The sequence below is a fragment of the Pituophis catenifer genome, unplaced genomic scaffold (assembly GCF_029215685.1).
Source record: "Pituophis catenifer annectens isolate HBS135680 unplaced genomic scaffold, rPitCat1.0.hap2 SCAF_7, whole genome shotgun sequence".
NCBI lineage: Eukaryota > Metazoa > Chordata > Lepidosauria > Squamata > Colubridae > Pituophis > Pituophis catenifer.
Genome location: NW_027256887.1, coordinates 54,939,211 through 54,962,446, shown reverse-complemented (window position 1 = coordinate 54,962,446; position 23,236 = coordinate 54,939,211). Strand labels below are relative to the sequence as shown.

At 38.9% G+C, this 23,236-nt stretch overlaps 1 protein-coding gene across 1 annotated transcript in view; it reads left to right on the top strand.

Moving 5' to 3' along the window:
• Window positions 1-18,951, top strand: part of LTA4H (leukotriene A4 hydrolase) — a 28,142-nt gene extending 9,191 nt beyond the window's left edge. The window contains exons 5-19 of the mRNA XM_070946644.1: window positions 356-460; window positions 616-668; window positions 1,166-1,238; window positions 1,348-1,488; window positions 2,125-2,148; window positions 2,553-2,623; window positions 2,710-2,821; window positions 7,627-7,771; window positions 7,853-7,956; window positions 13,418-13,488; window positions 13,967-14,021; window positions 14,622-14,717; window positions 16,315-16,397; window positions 17,654-17,758; window positions 18,723-18,951. Of these exons, the coding sequence (XP_070802745.1) occupies window positions 356-460; window positions 616-668; window positions 1,166-1,238; window positions 1,348-1,488; window positions 2,125-2,148; window positions 2,553-2,623; window positions 2,710-2,821; window positions 7,627-7,771; window positions 7,853-7,956; window positions 13,418-13,488; window positions 13,967-14,021; window positions 14,622-14,717; window positions 16,315-16,397; window positions 17,654-17,758; window positions 18,723-18,852 (1,368 nt within the window). The 3' untranslated portion in view covers window positions 18,853-18,951. The remainder of the gene's footprint in view (window positions 1-355; window positions 461-615; window positions 669-1,165; window positions 1,239-1,347; window positions 1,489-2,124; window positions 2,149-2,552; window positions 2,624-2,709; window positions 2,822-7,626; window positions 7,772-7,852; window positions 7,957-13,417; window positions 13,489-13,966; window positions 14,022-14,621; window positions 14,718-16,314; window positions 16,398-17,653; window positions 17,759-18,722) is intronic.
• The last annotated feature ends 4,285 nt before the right edge of the window (window positions 18,952-23,236 follow it).

Sequence of the window (23,236 nt, the reverse complement as noted above, 5' to 3'; positions counted from 1 at the left end):
ACACCTCTCTTTGTTTTTTGTAATGGTTACACTTAAAATAATTTATTTGAATTAAAGTTGTGCACTTAGTTTTCTTGTTAAATGCTAGATAATGAAACGTTTACTATAAGCTTATATAATTCAGGTACTGTACATATTTATATCTAATTTTGCTTCAATGAGCTGTTGAGGATGTAGTACAGTAGAATCAAAGCTGAAAAATAGCAAGACGTAGAGGGAGCATTTGGAAGGAGAGGGGAGCATATACATAGCACATAACAGAAGTTTTGCATTGTTGCAAAATTAGCATTTTAATTAAAAGGAAAAGCATTGTCATATTGGGTAGAAATTAAAGATATGTTTTGTGTTTAACTAGATATCTGTTCCAAGTGAGCTGGTGGCTCTTATGAGTGCCAAGAGAGATGGAGACTTGCTTGATCCAGAAGACCAAACTAGGAAGATATTCCGTTTCATTCAAAATGTAAGAGTATTCACATGACATATTGTATCATACAAGTCATATGGATGACTTTTCTTCAGCAACCACCTTCTAATTTTAAGCTGTCAAACATATAGGTCTGTTGTAGTTATGTTTTTATTTTCTAAGAACTTACTTCCTTTCTTCCTCTATGTTAGGTTCCAATACCCAGTTATCTGGTTGCTTTAGTAGTTGGTGCCTTGGAAAGCAGGTGAGAGTAATAAAGTTGAATGCTGGTTAAGTGGGGGGGGGGAGTTTAAGCATCCTACATCCTCAGTTGCTGTTTGTGGCTCTTGGTCACTGGAAAAAGGCTGCTTGGTTTCTCTGCTGGACACATCTCAGGCAATGAACCTGTTCTACCAGCCACCTGGTCAGTTGACTGGGAAGAATCAGATTTCATTTTCTTATTGCAAATGGCAGCAGGGAACTATCAATTCTGTCATCTGGTAAAAGGCATCCACATGCCCAGGGGCAAGAGATGAGGGAGAAAGTGAGGCATATGCCTGTTCTTTCCGTGATAATCAGTATATGAGTGGAAGATTAGTCAAGAAACAGTATTAGGAACAAAAATAACTGAAACAATTACCTAGGAATGGTTGCATTTCAATGTTCTTCACTGCAATTAATTTGCTCTAGTTAATACTGTCTTGCATAGTAATGAAATCCAAACAGTATTCTTCATTTATCTAATTGAATTTTGTTCTACAGAGTAATTGGCCCTAGAACTTTGGTGTGGGCTGAAAAGGAACTGGTGGACAAATCAGCTTATGAATTTGGTGTGGTGGGTTACTTGCATAATGATAACAGCTATATATGCTTGTGTATTTATTTGTCTTCTGTATAATCACATGTTCAAACATTAAACACTGGTTTGCTCATTCTTGTTTCAGACTGAAGCCATGCTGAAAATAGCAGAAGATCTGGCAGGTCCTTATGTCTGGGGTCAATATGACTTGCTGGTGTTGCCCCCATCATTTCCATATGGTGGTATGGAGAATCCCTGCCTCACTTTTGTAACTCCTACTTTATTAGTAAGTTTGACTTGATAATGGAATAATAGAATAGAATAATATACTAGAAAATAATACTGAATCAGTTTGACCCCATTTCATTTGTGAAATTTTCACAGTATCTTGTCTTTTGATATGTCCTTATACAGGTAGCCACTTACGACCACAATTGACCCCCAAATTTATATTGCTACATGAGACATTTGTTAAGTGAACTTTGCCCCATTTTACATCCTTCCTTGCCATAGTTGCTAAATGAATCATTGCAATTGTTAAGTTAGTAGCATGGTTGTAAAGTGAACCTGGCTTCTCCATTGACTTTGCTTGTCAGAAGGTCACAAAGGGGGATCATATGACTCTGAGACACTGCATTCGTCATAAATATGAGTCAGTTGCCAAGTGTCTGAATTTTGATCATGTGACATAGGGATTCTGCAAAGATTGTAAATGTGAAAAATGGTTGTAAGTCACTTTTTTCAGTGCTGCTGTAACAGTCACTAAGTGAACTGATGTAAGTCGAAGACTACCTATAAACTATTTTTTTTGTCCAAATTAGACCATAATATTGTAGGACTAATTGTTAAGTAATATTATTGTCCATAATATTGTAGGACTTAATTTAGAGACTTAATTACCCACATTTTTTTGTTTGTGCAGGCTGGTGACAGATCATTATCCAATGTAAGTATAATTCTAAATTTGCTCATTTATGAGTATATACTACACTGTGAAATGTAAATGGGTTGCTCAGATCTTACATAAATATCTTCAGATAATAAATATTATTACTTATTTAGTTTAAAAATATTCAATACATATTAATAATAAAAATGGCAAAGGTTTGTATTTTATAGAATTTCATATAGAAATTTATAACTGAAATACATTTAAGAGATTTAGGAGATTATATGAGCATTGGAAAAACAAGTTCTCCATCTTCTTCTGGCTGCATCCATTTGATGGCATTCTCCTTCATGTAATTCTGTACTCGGTGCCAAAGACATTAACTAGTAAAACAAAACGTGATTTTGCTCCTATTGTCTCTTTGAGTTAAAGAAGCCACAATACATTTTTATACATTTCAGGTTATTGCACATGAAATTTCTCATAGCTGGACAGGGAATTTGGTAACAAACAAGACCTGGGAACACTTTTGGTAGGTGAAATCCAAATGTTTGAAGAATTTTTTTTTGTTTAAGGGTCTATCAAAATAAATACTCATTTATCTGCTTCATATTCTAGGCTAAATGAGGGGCATACTGTTTATCTAGAACGCAGAATTGGTGGTCGGCTGTTTGGAGAACAATTTAGGCACTTTCAGGCTCTAGGAGGCTGGCGAGAGTTACAAAACACAGTAAGTGAATTATTTCTTTATGGAGTATTTAAATCTACACTACTACTCCCTTGACACATGAGTCTGGATAGCTAATAAATAATAGAACAAATAATGCAAATCCATCTAAAACCAGTTTAAACTCCCCAAGCATCTAGGGGGAATTCAATACATGTATTAACACACCAGTAACACCTAGCCTCGTGTCTGTGGAAGAAGAACAAGTCTTTAGCACCTTATGAAAGGCCCGCAATCAGTGGTGGGATTCAGCCAGTTTGGGCCTGTTCAGGCGAACCGGTTGTCAAATTGTTGGCTGCCCCTTCCTGCCACGCCCGTTCCAGGAGTCTCCACGCACCTCGTTTTAGCTCCCAGGTAAATGCAGAGAGGCCTACAAGGCCCAAAATGGGGCGGGAGGGAGCAACCCATTTTTGCTCCCGGAGGTTGCAGGAGGCCGAGTGCTGCCTGTCACACACCCCTGGCCACGCCCACCATGACCACGCTCACCCAGCTGGTCATTAGGGCAGAGAACCAGTTGTTAAATTATTTGAATCCCAGCACTGCCCGCAATCCTGAGTCATCTGAATCTTCCAGGTAATCTGAAGATAATAAGCATAATAATAAATAGGAACGTGCAGAATTCCAGAGGTTATTTTCAGAGACTCCTTGCAATACCTAAAATAGTTTCGGTCTCCTTTCCTGGGATTGTGTATCAGGCAGCCACATGGTTTGGGAAAAGCTGCTTTAAAATGTGGGAAAGATGTGCTGTGTTTATTTGCATGCCCTGGACTCTCTTTATGACTAAAAAATTAAAATGCCTGATTAAATAATGGCATTTATTTTGTATTAAAATTCATTGAACTGAACCGGTAGTCCTTGATTTACAATAGTTCATTTAGTGACCGTTCAAAGTGGTGCGGTGGCCTAGAGGTGGAGCTCTCGCCTCACAATCAGGAGGCTGTGAGTTTGATCCTAGGTAGAGGCAGATATCTCTCTCTCTCTCTGGGCACACTAAGAATTTATCTGCTGAACAAAACTCTGCATTGGCAACAGGAAGGGCATCCGGCCATTAAAACACTCTGCTAGCTCCATTCAGTAGCCTAGACTCCACCCTACAAGAGATTATGGGGTCATTAAATGAATATGATGATGATTTAGTGACCGTTCAAAATTACAACAGTACTGGAAAAAGTAACACAACCATTTTTCACACTTAACAACCATTGCAGCATCCCTATGGTCACGCAATCAAAATCCAGATGCTTCACAATGAACTTGCATTATCCTGGGATCATATGAATCATCTTTTACAACCTTCTGACAAGCAAAGTCAATGGGGAAGCCAGTTCACTTAACATCCGTTAAGTATCCCTAACTTAACGACTGCAGTGATTCACTTTAAAAGCTGTGGCATGAAAGGTCATAAAATGGGGCAAAACTCATTTAACAAATGTCTCACTTAACATAAATTTTGAGCTCAATTGTCATAAGTCAAGGACTACTGTATTGAGTAAAGATATTTTAAATATTAAATAGGTATTTTTTAAGCATTTAAAGTAAATGCATCTGACTTCAAGACACAAAATTATACTCTCTCCTTAAACTGACTTAATTTTTGGAAATGTTTGCTTTATTGCCCCTTCCTTGGCATTTTCAATATTCAAACTGAGAAAGAAATATGTAAATTAAATAAAATAAATCCATTAAGCAGCAGCAGAAGAAGTATATAAAATAAGTTGAAGAATTCTTTATCAAACAGAATATTTAAACAAGACAAAGATGTGTGGAACTTAATTCAGAAAAGACTAATAATGAAACATTTATTTGATTAGGAAGTTCCATTATATGAGTATTGTTGGAGGTAGGTTCTCATGTCCTGCTACTGAAATGCACCTTCAAAGTGGTGGATACAGTGTGCAAACTTCCTTATTATGTTAGGCAGGAAATCTTTCAACATTTTCTTGCATTATTTGAGGTTTTATGGCTAACCAATTTTTTCACTTGATATACACTTGAATTCAGCTTTCCCCAATCCTCAGATTTCACTTGAATTGGGGAAAAGAGCCAGAAGTCAACGTAATAAAAAGAAAGTGTATTTTGAGGAATAAAATCTAAAATCATTTTAGTTAAAACATTTTGGGCTTATAAAAGTTCCCTCTCTCTTTAAAAATTGCTCTATGTCTGATCTAGATATGGGCAGGGTAGACATTACAGTGCCCAAAGTTTCATGAGCCAGGAAAAAACCTGATTGATTGATAGACTTTATTCAATTTTTATAGTTGCTCATTTCATATATACAACTCTAGGCAGCTCACAACAATTAAAAACAATAGCAAGAACAATAAAAATGCAAATAAAATAGCATACAACTATATTAAAAACTACTGTCAGAAATTCAGACACAAAACAGTCACAATCAGTAGGTAAATGCAAGCAATACATCTGATTCAGCAAAACCATTGAAGATGCTCACCACTTCCACTGGCCCCTTAAGTGTGATGGCACAACCATGTCTTCAGGGACTTTCTAGATGCCAGAAGGGTAAAGACCAGTCCAGGGAAATTATTTATTTATTTATTATATTTCTATCCTGTCTTTAGTTCTTTATAAATAACTCGGGGCAGCAAATATTACATAATACTCCTGAATAAAGGAGAATATTAGTAGTTCCGGGTTGAAAAGAGGAGTCCTTGATGCTCTCTGAGCTTGCTTGTTTTCTTGCAGACATTTCATTACCCAAATTAGGTAACATCATCAGTGCTAGCGAGGAGTGCAGTTTGCTGTCAGTTTATATTCCAGTGGCTTGCCTATCAGTATTGGTGGGGGTGGTCTTAGGGATTCTTTGGTTGGGCTTTTTGCTCTTGGCTTATTTGATAGTTTCTTGATTGGGATATTGTTTGCTTGATTGTTGGTCTGATGTTAACCTTGGAGTTAATCTATGCTAGGGGTGTCAAACTCGCGGCCCGTGGGCCGGATGCATCACATGCAGGCCATGCCCACCCCAGCTCCACGAAGGAGAAAAATGTCATGTGACGGCAACGTGACGCCATAAGTTTGACACCCGTGATCTATGCTGATCTGGGTGCTGATTCCTGGTGGAGAGATTCTATAGTCTTTTTGTTCTCTTTTGCGCTGGGTGACAGTCCGTTGCACAGTCTATAGATCAGGGGTGAAATGCTCCTGGTTTGGACTGGATCGTCTGATCCAGTAGCAATGGCAGCGGGTGGTTCGGAGAACGGGTAGCAAAAATCCCTGCCCCCCCCCATGCCCAGCTGAGTCGCACTATCACCAGAGGCTTTTTTTTTTTTTTACTTTTAAAAGCATTTTTTTCTACAATCCTCTTTGAAAAAGTTGTAGAAAAAATGCTTTTAAAAGGTTAAAAAAAAAGCCTCTGACGATCCCAGCTGAGCAGTGCGATCGTCAGAGGCTTTTTTTTTTTTTACTTTTAAAAGCAATGCTCACCGTCACGTGCTGTTCTATTTACCGCATGCCTCTTTTTGGTGTACACTGCGCGTGCACCTCGCATTTGGTGCGTGGTGCGCACTGTGCACATGCAGCCAGCGAACCGGTAGTAAACCAATTCAGATTTCACCACTGCTATAGATGTTGTTAATGTGTCTATTGATGGCTGATTTGTCAGAATGCCAGGCTTCTAGAAATTCCCTGGTGTTTTGGACTTGGCTGGTCTTAGGATGGCCACATTTTCCCAATTGAAACTATGGTTAAATCTCTATATGTTGTGAAATTAAAGAATTTTCATCATGTCTTCTGACTGCTAGTTGGTGTTCATGGATGCGTTCTGCCAGTCTTCTGCCTGTTTGTCGTACATGGTGGTTGTTGCAGTCCTTACATTGTATGTTGTAGATGACTCCTGTTTTTTCTTCTGGGTTGTTGGGTTCTTTTGGGTTGCTTAGGATGTTATTAAGGGCTTTAGTTGTCTTGTGTGCCATGCTGATTCCATGTGGTTGTAGGAGTCTGTTGGTGGTTTCTGAGATATTCTTGATGTATGGCAGTGTAATTCTTTTTAGGGTTTGTGTTGATTGTGCTTTATTGGGTTGAGTGGTCAGGGACTTTTTGATAAAGTTGTGTGGATTTTCATTTTGTTGGAATATGTTGTATAAATTCTCTATTTCCTTTTTTTTTTTTTCTGTTCCAAGTTGCTGCAGTGTGTTTGGGCTTGTCTAAATAAAACTCCTTCCTTCTATTTTCCCCACAACAACAACAACCCTGTAAGGTAGGTTGGACTGAGAGAGAGGGTCTGGTCCAAGGTCCCTCGGCCAGCTTTCATACCTATAATGAGACTAGAATTCATAGTCTCCTGCTTTCTAGGCCAGCGTTTTAACCATTACATCAAAGTGAATCACTAGTTCCAAAGGGCGGGCACCAAAGCTCTCTTCCTGGGTCCCATCAGATGACATTCCTTGGTAGATGGGACCCAGAGCATGGTTGTCTTGGCAGATCTGATGACATGGGTAGATGTAAATAGGAATAAGCACCACCTCAAATATATCCGCCCCGCATCATGTGGGGCTCTATTGAGCATTACCAGCACCTTACCCAAATTTATTTGATATTTGGGTCTCCTTTTCTCCTTTTTTGTACACCAATCTTCTTTCTATGTTGTTAGTGCTGGACATAGGTTTTTATTTTGTTTTTTTTGTTTATTATTTTGTTTTTTTGTTTGTACCTTCTATGATAAAACAAAATGAATATACTTTTTAAAAAAAGAGAATTGTATCCAAAAGCATACAGGTAGTAAAAGCGGCTTGCAGAGCAGAGGTGTAAAATGTGCTGCTAAAAAAATCTTAATTTTCATAACTGTTTTCTAGATTAATAATCTTGGAAGCACAAATGAAGTGACTAATTTGATCCCTAGTCTGAAGGAAGTAGACCCTGATGTTGCATATTCTTCTGTTCCATATGAGAAAGGCTTTGCTTTATTGCTTCATCTGGAGCAGCTGCTTGGTGGACCAGGTATTTATTTATTTTAAAACTACATAACTTTCTTTAACGTAGACATTCTACTGTTGATTAATATATGTCATACTCCCACAGATGTCTTCATTGGCTTCTTGAGGGCATACATCCAACAGTTTGCATACAAGAGTATAGTGACTGAAGACTGGAAGAATTTCCTCTACTCCTATTTCAAGGATAAGGTTAGATGCTATTCTTACAATTCGAGATTTTACTTACAATTCAAACTAAAAGAATGGAATGAAATGAAATCAAACTGTTTTATACATAGTCCTTTCAATAAACTAGTTTGCTTTTTATTTATTTATCCAATTTGTGTAGCTGCCCATCTGAAACCAGTGACTATTATTCCTTTTCACCTAGCAGCCACTTGAGTGACTTTTTAGTCTCTTAAACTCAGCTATAGTTTAATCTATGACCTGTTCAGACATTCTTTCCAAGAGATTTCCTTACCTAAACAGAAAAACAGTGGGAGCAGGAATAACTTATGACTTCCTGCCAGCTTTCTGAGTTTTATTGAGTTTTGTCATGAAAAACTAATAGAGAGCATTGGAAATCTCCCTCTTCCCTCCCCCTACCTACTTCTCTGCTCCATTCTTCCATCCTTCCTTCCTCCCTACCTCCTCCTTTCTTCCTTATCTAAACAGAGAAACAGAAAACTTCCTCCTTCTCCCTCCCTCTCTCCCAAGAAGGCAGATAAGTGCTTGTTGCTGGATAGGTGAGATAGTGAGTGTGGCTAGAAAACTGTCATAGAATGTTAAAAATGAGAATTCTGTACTGCAGCAGCCCCATTGTGCTGAAGCTGCCATAACTTTTCTGAACTGCATTCCTTTGGATTCATGGATCCAGGCCATTTGAGATACCTTGGATGAAAAGGTTTTATCCTAAGATGCCCCATTTCGCCCCACTTAAAAGTTACAGACATGAAAATTTTAGTAGTATAAATATAAACAAAATATGTCATTATGAGGATTCCAGCATGGGGATGTAAAATGATAAAGCAGCACAGTAATTTAAATTCACATACTATTCAGGATTATATGGCTTGGGATTAGAATAGAAGTACTTTTGAAGAAATATGTATAAAAAGTATCTTATTTAAATATTTATGCCTGCATGCATCCAGCTAAGTCAACCCGTGCTTTAGTTGTTAATGACTGAATTGTATTCTATTCATTATGAGTAAAATCTACCGTATTTTCCGGCGTATAAGACGACTTTTTAACCCAGGAAAATCATCTCAAAAGTCGGGGGTCGTCTTATACGCCGGGTACCCGAATCTGAGTTGCTGGCGCTGACCGATGACACTTTGGGAGCACCGGCAACATTGAGGGGAAGCTGTACTCCGAATTAGTTCCAACCTACAAGAGGTGCCAGGCAGTGCGCGGCCCACGAGAAAGGAACGCGTCCCCACTCAACCCCGGAATTCGGGTCACCTTCCTTCCTTTCCCAGCAGTCCACGGTGAAAGCGGTGGCGCGGTCGACCTGGGCCAGCGCCTTGCACACCTGGCTCTGAGTCTCCATTATGAGAAGCTCCATGCGACTTCGCATGTCTCCGCCCCAGTCGCACAGCTCTCGCAATCCGCTCACCGGAGGAGCCATGAAGTGCTCGCACCGCCTTGCCAGATCTTCCTCGTCCTCCTTTCCCCATGGCTTTTCCCGTTGTAATTGCTGCTGCTGCTGCCGCCGAGGCTGCTCCTTCATCTCCGCCCACCGCACCAGACCCAGCCTGGCCAGCACCGCCGTGGCTCCCGCAGTCCAAGCGGATCGGCACCTGGGCTCGCAGGCGAAGGGTGGGAGTGCGCAGCGATCGACGCCGATCGCTGCCACCCACCATCGCCCCAACAGGAAGAACCGCCCGGCAGCGATTCCAAGGAGCCCGAAGCGAACATCCTGGAGCAGCATGGGCTGGCCCAGAGGCTTAAACCCCGGGAGCCCAGGTGCCGAACCCCGCACAGCAGAAAAGACATGACAGCCGGTGCCCAGTTCGTTCTGCAGTCGTCCGGATCGGCGCCAAGCCAGGAAAATGCGCTGCGCACTCCCACCCTTTGCCTGCGAGCCCGGACGCTGATCCAGATGGCTGCAGAAGGAACTGGGCACCGGCTGTCATGTCTTTTCTGCTGTGCGGGGTTCGGCAGCGATCAGCGTCGCTTGGATTGCGGGAGCCACGGCGGACTCCTTCCCCACGAGGTATTGCTCTGCATTTCACCACCTCTTCCAGGCTCGCAGCCACCCACCATCGCCCCAACGGGAAGAACCACCCGGCAGCGATTCCAAGGAGCCCGAAGCTAACATCCTGGAGCAGCACGGGCTGGCCCAGGGGCTTAAACCCCGGGAGCCCAGGTGCCGAACCCCGCACAGCAGAAAAGACATGACAGCCGGTGCCCAGTTCCTTCTGCAGCCATCCGGATCAGCGTCCGGGCTCGCAGGCAAAGGGTGGGAGTGCGCAGCGCATTTTCCTGGCTTGCTTACCTTAGCTCAGTGGTTGGGGGTCAAACAACCCTTTCACAGGGGTTTTGATGGTGGTGCAATACAGAAAAACGAGCGCAACCCTCGCCATCCGGAATGAATGGTGCTGTTGTGGCGGTGGGGGAGGGGGCGGCAGAAGCGGGAAGAAGCGGCGTTTGCGATGGCTGGAAGCTGTGGGAGTGAAGCACTACTTTCATTTGTACGGCAACAGCATTCCGCCTTGGTATATTTGTGTCAGGAGTGGCGCAAGGCAGCCTTTGTTTCCTGCTGCCTGGGACTCAGAGTGGTAAATGGCGTCTGATCCGGAGAGCTGCTGGATTTTGCTCTCTAATCCGGATGCCAAATCGGCCCCCTGCAAACTCTCGTCTCTCGAGGAGCGCTCCCTGAAGCGGGGCTGGAAACTTTGGTTGGACTGCTTGAGAGAGGAGAGCTTGCAGGGGGGCGATCTGGTGTCTGCAACGGAGAGCGGCATCCAGCTTTTTCTCTCCACTATAAGAGCGCTGTAAGAGCGGCAGCCCTCATCTCCTAATGTTTGGGACTCGGAGCGGTAAATGGTGACTGGTCCGGGGAGCAGCTGGATTTTGCAGTCCCAAGCATTAGGAGATGAGGGCTGCCGCTCTTACAGCGCTCTTACAGCGGAGAGAAAAAGCCGGATGCCGCTCTCTGTTGCAGACACCAGATCGCCCCCCTGCAAGCTCTCCTCTCTCAAGCAGTCCAACCAAAGTTTCCAGCCCCGCTTCAGGGAGCGCTCCTTGAGAGACGAGAGTTTGCAGGGGGCCGATCTGGCATCCGGATTAGAGAGCAAAATCCAGCTGCTCTCCGGATCAGACGCTATTTACCGCTCTGAGTCCCAAGCAGCAGGAAACAAAGGCTGCCTTGCGCCGCAAATATAGCAAGGCAGAATCCTGATGCTGCACTTTCAGCAGACAGATGAGGGCTGCCTTGGCCATCGGCTGGCGCAAATATACCAAGGCGAATGCTCATGCCGCACAAGTTCAAGTAGTGCTTCGCTCCCACACTTCTTCCGGCCCTCAGTCTCTCAGGGAGATGCTTGACTTCCTCTCAGCCCCAAGACACTGGCTGGCCCATGAGATGAGAGAGAGAGAGAAAGAGAGAGAAAGAGAGAGAATCAGAATGAGACAGAGAGAGAAAGAGACAAAGAATGAAAGAGAGAATGAGAGAGAGAATCAGAATGAGACAGAGAGAGAAAGAGACAAAGAATGAAAGAGAGAATGAGAGAGAGAGAATCAGAATGAGACAGAAAGAGACAAAGAATGAAAGAGAGAGAAAGACAGAATGAAAGAGAATGAGAGAAAGAGACAGAGAGAATCAGAGAGAGAGAGTGAGAGAGAGAGAATGAGAGACAGAGAAAGAGACAGAATCAAAGAGAACCAAAGAATCAGAGAGAGAATGAGAGAGAGGGAGAGAAAATGAAAGAGAATCAGAATGAGAGAATCAGAATGAGAGGGAGAGAGTGGGGAGAGAGAGAAAGAGGGGGAGAGAGAAAGAGAATGAGAGAGAAAGAGTGGGAGAGAGAGAAAGAGAAAGAGGGGGAGGGAGAAAGAGAAAGTGGGGGGGAGAGAAAGGGGGACAGAGAGAAAGAGAGAATGAGAGAGAGTGGGGGGGAGAAAGAGAGAAAGAGTGGGAGAAAGAGAGAAAGGGGGGAGAAAGAGAATGAGAGAGAAAGAGTGGGAGAGAGAGAAAGAATGAGAAAGAGGGGAGAGAAAGGGAAAGAGTGGGGGAAAGAAAGAATGAGAAAGAGTGGGAGAGAGAAAGAGAATGAGAGAGGGGGGAGAGAGAAAGAATGAGAAAGAGTGGGAGAGAAAGAAAGAGAGGGAGAGAGAGAGAAAGCGAAAATGAGAGAGAGAGAAAGAGAAAGAGAGAATGAGAGAGAAAGAGTGGGAGACAGAGAGAGAGAGAGAGACAGAGAGGATGGAGAGTGCCTGAAGGACCCCATCCCGTACTGGGAGTCCAGGTGCTTCAGCAAGCGGGGCACTGGATTCGTATTAGTGGTCTGCGAAATTTAAAATTATGAAGTTGGTGGTCCCTGAGGTCCAAAAGGTTGGGGACCCCTGGCCTAAGACCATCGGAAAACACATATTTTTGATGGTTTTAGGAATAACTTTATCGTTGGGGGTCACCACAACATGAGGAACTGTATTAAAGGGTCGCAGCATTAGGAAGGTTGAGAACCACTGCCTTAGTTGCTTGCCTTGCTTCGCTTGCCTGAATCCATTCCATCAGCAAGCGACTTCAACTCCCAGAAACAAAGCTGGCAGAGGAATTTTGGGAGTTGAAGTCTACAAGTCATAAAGTTGCCAAGGTTGGAGACCCCTGTTCTATTGGGTACCGTAAGTTTTTTTCCCCTTTGGGATCTTTAAAAAAAAAATAGTTAATTGGGGTTTTTTTTAGTTCTTTTTTAGACCTAGCCATTTAAAGTTTAGGAAGTTTAAATTTAGCTTTCATATAAAAATAAAAATAAAATAAAATAATATTTGTGCAGCTTTCTGAGATTTAGTGTGTTTCTGTAGTGTTTCACTCTAACTACACAAACACACAAAATCTCACAAAGCTGTATGTGGAATTTTGTGTGTGTAAAGTGTGAAAGTTGGGTTTTTGGGCTTTTTGTGGCTGTGTGAAGTTCCTGCTTGTTGCAGGGGCCATTTTGGGTCTAGCACAGCTACTTTTACATTGTGGATGAGCCAGTTGTGTTGTGTTGTGTTGTGTTGTGTTGTGTGTGTAAAGCGTGAAAGTTGTTTTTTGGGGCTTTTTGTGGCTGTGTGAGGTTCCTGCTTGTTTCAGGGGCCATTTTGGGTCTAGCACAGCTGCTTTTACATTGTGGGTGAGCCAGTTGATGTTTTTTTAATTTTTATTTGGTGTGCGTTGGAAGAGGGGTAGTCTTATACGGCGAGTATAGCCCAAACCCTATATTTTAACAGGAAAAGTAGGGGGTCGTCTTATACGCCCGGTCGTCTTATACGCCGGAAAATACGGTATATCTGAGAATCTGGAGACTTGATGATTTCTTACATATTCAACTGCATTTAATTTGTTTTGGTGACTTTTTTTTAAAAAAAGTGGGGTATGTTATATTGTAAGAAATTGATATGACTTTAAAAGCAATTTTGGTTCACTGCCCTCATTTTGGCTAATAGGATGTCATTTTTTTTCTAGGTTAATGTTCTTAACAAAGTTGACTGGACTGCATGGATGCATACTCCTGGTATGCCACCAGTAAAACCTGAGTAAGAGTTTTCCTCTAGTAGTTCTCCCCATCTCCATATTTACAGGCAGAGCTTTTAGTTGTATTTTTAAAGCTATTGCTTAATAAAGATGTTTGTTTTTAAAAATCTACGTTATTTGTTCTGGATCTTTTGTTTGTTATGTTGATATGAGCATTTAGCTGATTGCTAGATGAATATGAGACACATTATTTTTTTTTATATGATCTAAATCTACAGTACATATAGAATAGTTTTGTATAAAAATAAATGTATTAAAATCAATATTACCAGTATTCAAAAATCAAGAATCAAATAGCTACAGAATATTTTTGAATTATTTTTTAAAAAATTCTACATATCTGTAAGCAAAGTTCTTTATATTACATAATCTGCTCAATGCATGTAGAGCATTAGGCATGTGCCAAAAATAAACATGTAATTTCATGCACACACACTTTTACATTTGTAAACAAATCCTGTTCTTTTTTCCCATCATCAGATATGATACTACATTGTCAAATGCTTGTGTTGCCTTGAGCCAAAGATGGATCAAAGTGAGTTAATGACTTCTAATACACAGAAGGTTTTATATGTTTGTCAAGTGCTATTTTAGTGTTCCACTTTGCATTGACTTCCACTTTCATAGTATAGAATTTAATACAAGGTCCTTAACAACTTGCCTTTATACTGAAATATTTTTGTTAGCTGCTATTTTAGACTGTTTTGAACATTATTTCTTCATATATATTTTTATTAGTGATAGTATGAGTTTGAGAGACATTGCATGAATTTACTCAATAGAAATAGGTACTTGCCATAATGCTATGATATAAAGTTGTTCATAATTATGTGGAAGTAAGGCTTTAATTTTCCTTGTTGCAATTGGAATAAGTTACACATACAGTAGGAAGTCTATTCTAATCTTGTCTTTGCAGATATTTGTTATCTTTATAATTCTGTAAGTATGTAAGACAAAACATTTCTTGTCTTTAAAGAAAACTGAAGCCTTGGTGTTTGATCCTTATTTACCAAAGTGAGGTTTGATAAATGAAATCCTTCTGAATGTAGATCCTTGTATTTTAGAAACTCTGAGCTCCTTTGTATATCCCTGCCCTTATGTGTTTCACATTTCTTTCCAATTTGGCTTCCTTTAGGCCAGTGAAAGTGATCTTGGTTCTTTCAGCTCAGCTGATATAAAAGATTTGTCTTCTCACCAACTAATTGAGTTCCTTGCACTCCTGCTGTTGGAGGTAAGTGGTTGCCAGCCATTTGTCATTCAAACAGATATTGAAAAGAAGGATTTTTTTCAAGGAATATGGCATGAACCTAGCGTTTTAGACAGTATTTCATTAATTTGGAAAATTGAATGTTTATTCAAATTGTTTGGCTACCCATCTCGTCTAAATGATTCTGGGAAAAGTCACAACAGGTAAAAAGATAAAAACTAATACAGGTAGTCCTCCACTTACAAAAAGTTTATTTGGTGATTGTTTGAAGTTACAATGGCACTGACAAAAGTGACTTATGACAATTTTTCATACTTATGGCTGTTGCAGCATCCTCATGGTCACATGATTTACATTCGAATTCTTGACAACTGACTCACATTTATGACGGTTGCAGTGTCCTGGAGTCATGTGATCCCCTTTTGCAACCTTCTGACAAAGTCAATGGGGAAATCAGATTCACTTAACAACCATATTACCAATTTAAGAACTGCAGTGATTCACTTAACAAATGAGGTGAAAAAAGTCATAAAATCAATTAACAAATTTCTCACTTACCAACATAAATTTGGGGCTCAATTGTGGTCGTAAATTGAGGATTACCTTTATACAAACATAAATTATCCACGATCAATTAAAAAAACCAGAAAATTATGATCAGTAGAATTCATTCTACTTTAGCTCATGTCTTCGGGGCCTTCCTAAAGGCGGGGAGGGTCAGGGCCAATGTAAGCCTTTATAGGTCATAACCAGTACCTTAAATTGGACTCGGAACCAATGCTACTCACAGAGCTGGGGAGTTTGAGGACTACCCATGCTAATACATTCTATACCAGCTGCAACTCCTGGGTGCTCTTTATGGGCAACCCCATATATTTAACCAATTTCATTGTATATATGATGTACAATGACAATAAAGGCTATACTACTATACTATATATAGCACAATACAGAAACCCATTGAAGTGATGACCAAGGTATGAGTGAGTAGAGCCTTTGGTTCAGGAACAGGTGTGACTGGCACACAATATGGAGTTGCACGATGTTGTTTTTTATTATGCCAATGTATAAATAGTGGTAAATGATAGCTCAATGTGATATTCTTTCATTCACAAACATGGGGAATGATTAACTCAGACAACCTTTTCGTTCAAATGTTTCGTGTGTTTCCTTCTTCCTTATTTGTGTAAGCATAAGGGAAGGATTGTTATTTACATTACAAATTAACCAACTATTTTTTTAAATATAGTATATGTTGGTTTAGAAGGGCTCTGGATATGCTAGGTAACTTTACAACAAGCAAAGCTGAGGGACTTGCTTTAGAAATAGATTGGACACCAAAAGAAACAATGCTAGGAATTGGTTACTTAATTTTCTTACTTCTATTTAATGAATATAGACCAAAGGCAAAATGAAGCTGTAGCTGTATAATATTGCTATTATCTGCTCTGAACTGCAGTTTTCTACAATAGAGTGAGTGACTGCCCAAAAACACTGTTTAGAAACTGACATTGTTATTTGGAACTAAAGATATATTGTTGTGGCTTTTTTCCCATTTCCTTTTCCTCCTTGTTTGTCCTTCTCTTTCTCACACCCACCCACACTATTTCAAAATTCATAGAATCCTCTTTCAGTGAGCCATGTGAGTCGAATGCAGGAAATCTATGACTTCAATGCAACAAACAATTTCGAAATCAGATTCAGGTTCGTTGCAAATGTAGAAATAATATATTGAAAATCAAGTTTTTCTACTTAGTCCTATTTCATGTACACCTAAATCTCTCATGATGGAGATCAGAAATTGGAAACAAATATATAGAAGTAAGCAGCTGTTCAAGAATGAGAGCATCACACCTGGGAAGTTGGAAGACGGTGAAAGATGATACTTTTGTTTTGTACTTAGACTCCTTTAAATGTTGGATTATATCTGGCAAAACCAGTTGCTTAGTTAGAAACTTTTGCAGATTTAATCTATTTACTTCGATGTCAACAAACATTGTTAGTTAGACTATTAAGCTTTTGGCTAAATAAGCCACTATTATATCAGGACTATATATATATATATATATATATTTGTTTCATCCTCATGCACTGACTTCAGTGCTTTGTTTCCAGTCTCTTCAATTCAAATTTTAAAACTATTTATCAATTGGCATTCAACCACAATTTCCTACTTTGGTCTTCAGCAAGCAACATGGGGTTTAAAGAGATAAGAATAAACATCCCAAATGGGAGGAAAGGGGAGGGGAATGATCTATGGGCCTGACAGTCATTCACCTATATTTGTTAAGCCAAGAATGTTAAATTGACATGATCCTTAAAATTGTCTAATCTGTAGAGGGTCCTGCCAGTTTTTAAAATTCTAAATTTTGATTTGTCAGTTTGATTATTCGTTATCTATATGTTATGTGCAAGAGTCTTGCTGATTGGTTTAGTTGTTCATGAAGCACTGAAAAACAGTCTCTCACTATCAGTAGATTGATTTGATGCATGTTGTAGAATAAAGCAAATTGACTTTTTTTTTTTTTAAAAGAAAGCCTAAGGAGAAGTTGAAAGCATATGTGCAGTGTGTGATAAAACTTTAGGGGATAAAAAATTTAAAAATATGTCTATGCAAGGGATATCTTACCAAGACAGCTTGTGCATCTTGCATACACAGTGCTTCTTCTAAACCCTACTAATAGAGGCAAATTATCATTTTTAAAGCTTTTCTTGTGTGCCAATTAAATTTTTATAACTGGATATCTGAAAAAAAAGATAAATTATATGAATAACTATGCTTAATTTGCATATTGATTCAATTCTAGAATCTGGATTGATTCAATTCTAGAATCTGGATTATTATTAATTACATATAAAAAGGATTTATACATCACTGTTTACAAAATTGTTAAGTGGTTTATAGTAATATAAATGAATACAATAAAAAGGGAAATGAATTTCATCTCGCTACCTTTCAGATGGCTCCGCCTCTGCATTCAAGCCAAGTGGGAAGATGCCATCCCTCTAGCTCTAAAGATGGCTACTGAACAAGGCCGCATGAAATTTACTCGTCCGTTATTCAAGTAAGATAAATGTCAAAATGTTTTGGCCATTTTCCTGATCATTGACTTAAATGTCACTTTTGACTTTTTCAAAATCACCAGTATCAGAATTATAATGCAAATACACAACTCCCTTATTAATCATCTTCATGTGGAATTTGTAGTAGCTTTTGTTTAGTCTATTTCTTTTCATATACCAACAATACAAATTTCACAACCTGGATGTTGAAGGAGCAAGAGTTAACAACCTTTTTTTATAAAGTTGGCATTGCTGTTTTATAATGTCATTTTAAAACTTAAAATCATTAATACATGCTAAAGAATAGCAGTTATTATAAGATCACATAGGACAAGGGTGTCAAACTGGCGGTCCATGGGCCAGATGTGTCACATGCAGGCCATGCCCACCCCAGCTCCATGAATGGGAAAAACATCGCAAAAGGTCACGAGACGGCAACATGACGCCACAAGTTTGATACCCATGACATAGGAGAACCTAAATATTGTTAAATTTGGCTGTGAGATTTTGGCTTTTTAAAATAATTTTTGTTGTTACTGGAGATTAATAAACATCATGTTGTTCACATTTGATTGAAGCAAGCAATCTAACAGGCAGAGCAATCATATAAATAATGAGACATTTTGAAAATATTGGATGATTAGACTAGCTGAGACCTTGTTTTGTTTTATCTATCACTCCACTCTGGGATTTTTAAAATAGCAGATGTATATACATATTTTATATAAATAATGTAAATTCTCCACATTACATCCAGGCGGAAATGTAACTAAGTTCAAAACAGGTTCATGCAAATCTGCTCCTATTTATCATGTAGCACTTTTCTCAAACTCCAAATATACTCCGAATGGAGTAGATAAACTATGTGATCCTATGTGATTCAGACTACAGTTTTTATTATGTGGAACTGATAATGAAAACAAAAGCACTAAAAAAAATTTTTTTGTTATGTGGAATTTTTTATAGGGATCTCTATAAATTTGAAAAATCACGTGACCAAGCCATCAGTGCCTTCCAGCAGCACAAAATATTTATGCATCCAGTGACTGCAATGTTGGTATCCAAAGATCTGGGCCTGGAGGGACAAACAGCCTAACTTCTGCAGAGTTGATGGTGCTGACCTTGTATAAGAGAATTTAGCTATTCTTTTCCACCCTTTTGCGAAAAATTACAAATAAAATCATGGTAGATCTCATTTGCTTTCTTACTTTACATTGTGTTCTAAACCTGGAACAAGGAAGCTCTTTCTGCATTTTCTAGAGCTTTGCACTTCTGCTACATACACGTTCTACAAAACTGGGAAAAAAATCCTATATTTTTGTACATTTTGCTACACTAGCTGTACTTTTACCACAACAGGTACTAGTGGACTTTATTGAAATTGTGTGTATTAACACTAGTTTTTTGAGTTCTTCTACCTGCAATCTCTTTTTATGTTGGGATACTTAATAATGCAATCATTGATTTCATCAGAACAGTGAAATAAACAATGAACAGATACAACTATCTCTGATTTATATTCTTTCTTTAACTGTTGGTATAGCTTTCATGTCTGATTCATGAGTCAAATCTTTGTCTTTATAAAGGCAGAAATAATTAACTGGTTTATTTTTATTTATAAGATTTATGTGGTATACCTATTGGCTATTGGAGATTTAAACGTGAGAATAAACATTATTATTAAAGTGACCCCTGAAAGCTGCAACACAAGATTGAATTTATAGAGGGATTTATGAAGGTTCTGGAAAAATTCTTGGAACTATCCAGAGGAACAGGTCAATCAGCTTTGGAATATAAAGATTCATGAATATTGAACTTTTTGAGAAGTGACTTTAGGTTTGAATATATGGTGTTTGGATTATTGGACAAAAGAGGAACAAAATAAAACTAAATGAGATGCTCCATCTGCAAGAATAGAGTGGAATTTGGGGAGAAACAGCGTCATTAATTCAAAGTATTAAAGATACTTTTACAAGATGCTACAAGGAGATTATGAATAAAATGTAGAGCATAGATGGAGAGCTGGAAAACATGATACAAAAGACAAGGAGTGACCAAGACGCCCAGGAAAAGGAGGAGCCAATTGAAAGAGTAGATGAAAAAACAGAACAGAAAAACCAACAAATAAAATGAGATGACAAGAAGGAGATAACTACAAAAACAACAATGACTTATGAAATAAGCCAAGGGGAGAGTATTTTAAGGGAATTTTTTAAAAAATGAGTTGCAGGAAGATTTTTTTGGAAGAGAGATGGGGCAAGAGTAGATATTTTGAACATTAGACAATGGAATAGGGCAGAGAAAGGAGAAATGTTTAAAATGATTAGTCAAGATAGAGACAAAGATCCAAGAGAGGAATATGGCAAGCTAAGAAAAGAAGAAAGCTTTAAAGCGGGCAAGAGACAATGGATAGAAAGGGAATATTTTTAAATATAATAGTTGCATAATTAAAAGTTAAAATAGGGATGCAAACTAGAGAGGGGGGGATTAATGGAATACACATTTTTATATAATAAAGTGAAGTAAGGGGAAATTAGAATTTGAAGGTATCAAGTATGCTTGAATAATATGGTGATTGGCATAAAAATAACATTGAAATATTGAATAATTAATGGAAGATTATAACATAAATATTAGTATTTTTAGAACCATATAACCTTGCTAAATGTAATAAGTATGATTAGTAATAATTGTAGTAAAACAAATGACACTCAATATGGTGATTGGCATAAAAATAATATTGAAATATTGAATAATTAAATAATAAAAGATTATATAAAAAAGATTTAGGGAAGAAAAACAAAATGCACAGGTTCCGTATATAGTATATAGTACCTTGCTCAATAGTAGAAAAAGCCACAGTTCTGGGCTGCATAAACAGAGGAATAGAATCAAGATCACATGAAGTGTTAATACCACTTTATAATACCTTGGTAAGGCCACACTTGGAATATTGCATTCAGTTTTGGTCACCACGATGTAAAAAAGATGTTGAGACTCTAGAAAAAGTGCAGAGAAGAGCAACAAAGATGATTAGGGGACTGGAGGCTAAAACATATGAAGAACGGTTGCAGGAACTGGGTATGTCTAGTTTGATGAAGAGAAGGACTAGGGGAGACATAGCAATGTTCCAATATCTCAGGGGTTGCCACAAAGAAGGAGTCAAACTATTCTTCAAAGCACCTGAGGGTAGAACAAGAAGCAATGGGTGGAAACTAATCAAGGAGATTAGTTAGAACTAATTTCCTGACAGAACAATTAATAAGTGGAACAACTTGCCTACAGACGTTGTGAATGCTCCAACATTGGAAATTTTAAAGAAGATGTTGGATAACCATTTGTCTGAAGTGGTGTAGGGTTTCCTGCCTGGGCAGGAGGTTGGACTAGAAGACCTCCAAGGTCCCTTCCAACTCTGTTATTCTATATATAACTTAAATATGTGTACTATTACCAGAATTATATAAGCTTTTCAAACGTAGTAAATATGATGAATATTATTTTATTTGTACCAAAATGTAGGACAGTCAGGTGCCACACTGTTCATGCATTGATATGTTTGTAAAAAAACAAAAAATTGGGAGGGCGGGGCAAGATTTATGTGGTATGGTGGTTTGCAATGGTGGCTCTGGGTGACATACCAGGATTAAAAGGCAAAACCCATGGAACATAACTCCTGGCACCCAGGATAAAACAACTACCTCGTTCATCTAAAAATGCAATAGAGCTCATCTAGCTACCTGACTCAAACATCTGGGGGAACAGCTAGGCTTCAGTGCCTTGCGAAAGGCTAACAGAGTCAGGGCCCTCTGAATCTTCAAAGGATGCTATTCTGTAGGGCAGGTACTACAGGTACTCCTCAACTTATAACAGTTTGAAGCGATCGTTTGAAGTTACAATGGCATTGAAAAAAGTGACGACCATTCTTCACACTTAACAACTGTTGAAGCATCCCCATGGTCAAATGATCAAAATTCAGATGCTTGAGAACTAGTTCATATTTTTTATAGTTGCAGTATCCTGGGGTCCTGTCATCACCTTTTGTGACCTTCTGACTAGCAAAGTCAATGGGGAAACTAGATTCAATTAACAGCCTTGTTACTAATTTAACAACTGCATTGATTCACTTAACTGTGGCAAGAGAGGTCGTAAAATGAGGCAAAACTCACTTAACAAATGTCTCACTTAACAATAGAAATTTTGGGCTCAATTGTGGTTGTAAGTTGAGGACTACCTGTACTGCTGGAAAGCCATAACTGCAGGGTCTAACAAGATATGGTTTTGACAAAAGGGGCTCAGAGCACAGCAATAGCACTTAGACTTATATATCGCTTCACAGTGCTTTACAGCCCTCTCTAAGCATTTTACAGAGTCAGCATATTGCCCCAACAATCTGGGTCCTCATTTTACCGACCTCCGAAGGATGGATGGCTGAGTCAACCTTGAGCCTGGTGAGATTCAATCTGCCAAACTGCTGGCAGCCGGTGATCAGCAGAAATAGCCTGCAGTACGGTACTCTAACTGCTCATAAGTATGCCCTCTGCTAGATCTGTTTAGGTTGGATAGAAATGATAGGAGACAGATCGTGTGTGTGTGTGTGTGTGCACGCATGTGCTATAATTTCTATTCAACCTAAATAGATTAGCAGGGGGCTAGATACAAACACACACACACACATGAGTACTGATATATTTTGGTCTATTGTGATACTCAAGATGCAGCCACAATTCCCTAATGTTTTAAAATATTTTTTCAACCATATTTTAATTTTAGAAGATTTATAGCTGACAACCTTTTTCTTTTCTCCATATTGTTTATGGAAGGTGATTAGTTTTTTGTTTTTTTTAGAAATATGCTGAATAATTTTTTGCCTAGACAAAAAGGGTGTTATTGCCGGCAGTGAGGGAAGAAAGATGTTTTAGAGAAAACGGAGCTAAAAGGAAATTAGTAGACAGCCCTCCCGTGCCATTTCCAAATAAATCCATAAGACAATTGCATGTATAAAGACTTGTAGTTTCCATGTACTATAGTAAAATTTCAGTCTATTTCCCCATAGCCATATTTATTCTAGTATGGCTTTTTGCTTCTAAATTCAGCTTCATTTCAATGTGAGAGAAATACACCAGAGAAATCTGTAACAGATATTACCTAAATGTTGTGTATTCACATTTGGATTAATGATTAATACTAATAGGTCTACTATACATATCAGTTCTGTTTGGGCTGAAGTCTAAAGGTTGTTGCTTTACCCTAGTTACCTCATGATCAATACCGATTTTGTCATTAGAGTAATCTTTTATATTCTTTCAAAATGTGCCCATACAGAAAATTACAACTTAGTTAAAGGAATGCATCCTCTTAACTCTAAGCTCATTTCAGAATGGCGTCATTTAGAATGGAGTTTGGTAGTGAATTTGGGAAGGCAGACTAATTTATTCATACAAAACTATTGGCTTGTGATTGTGCATGCATACATTTTTATT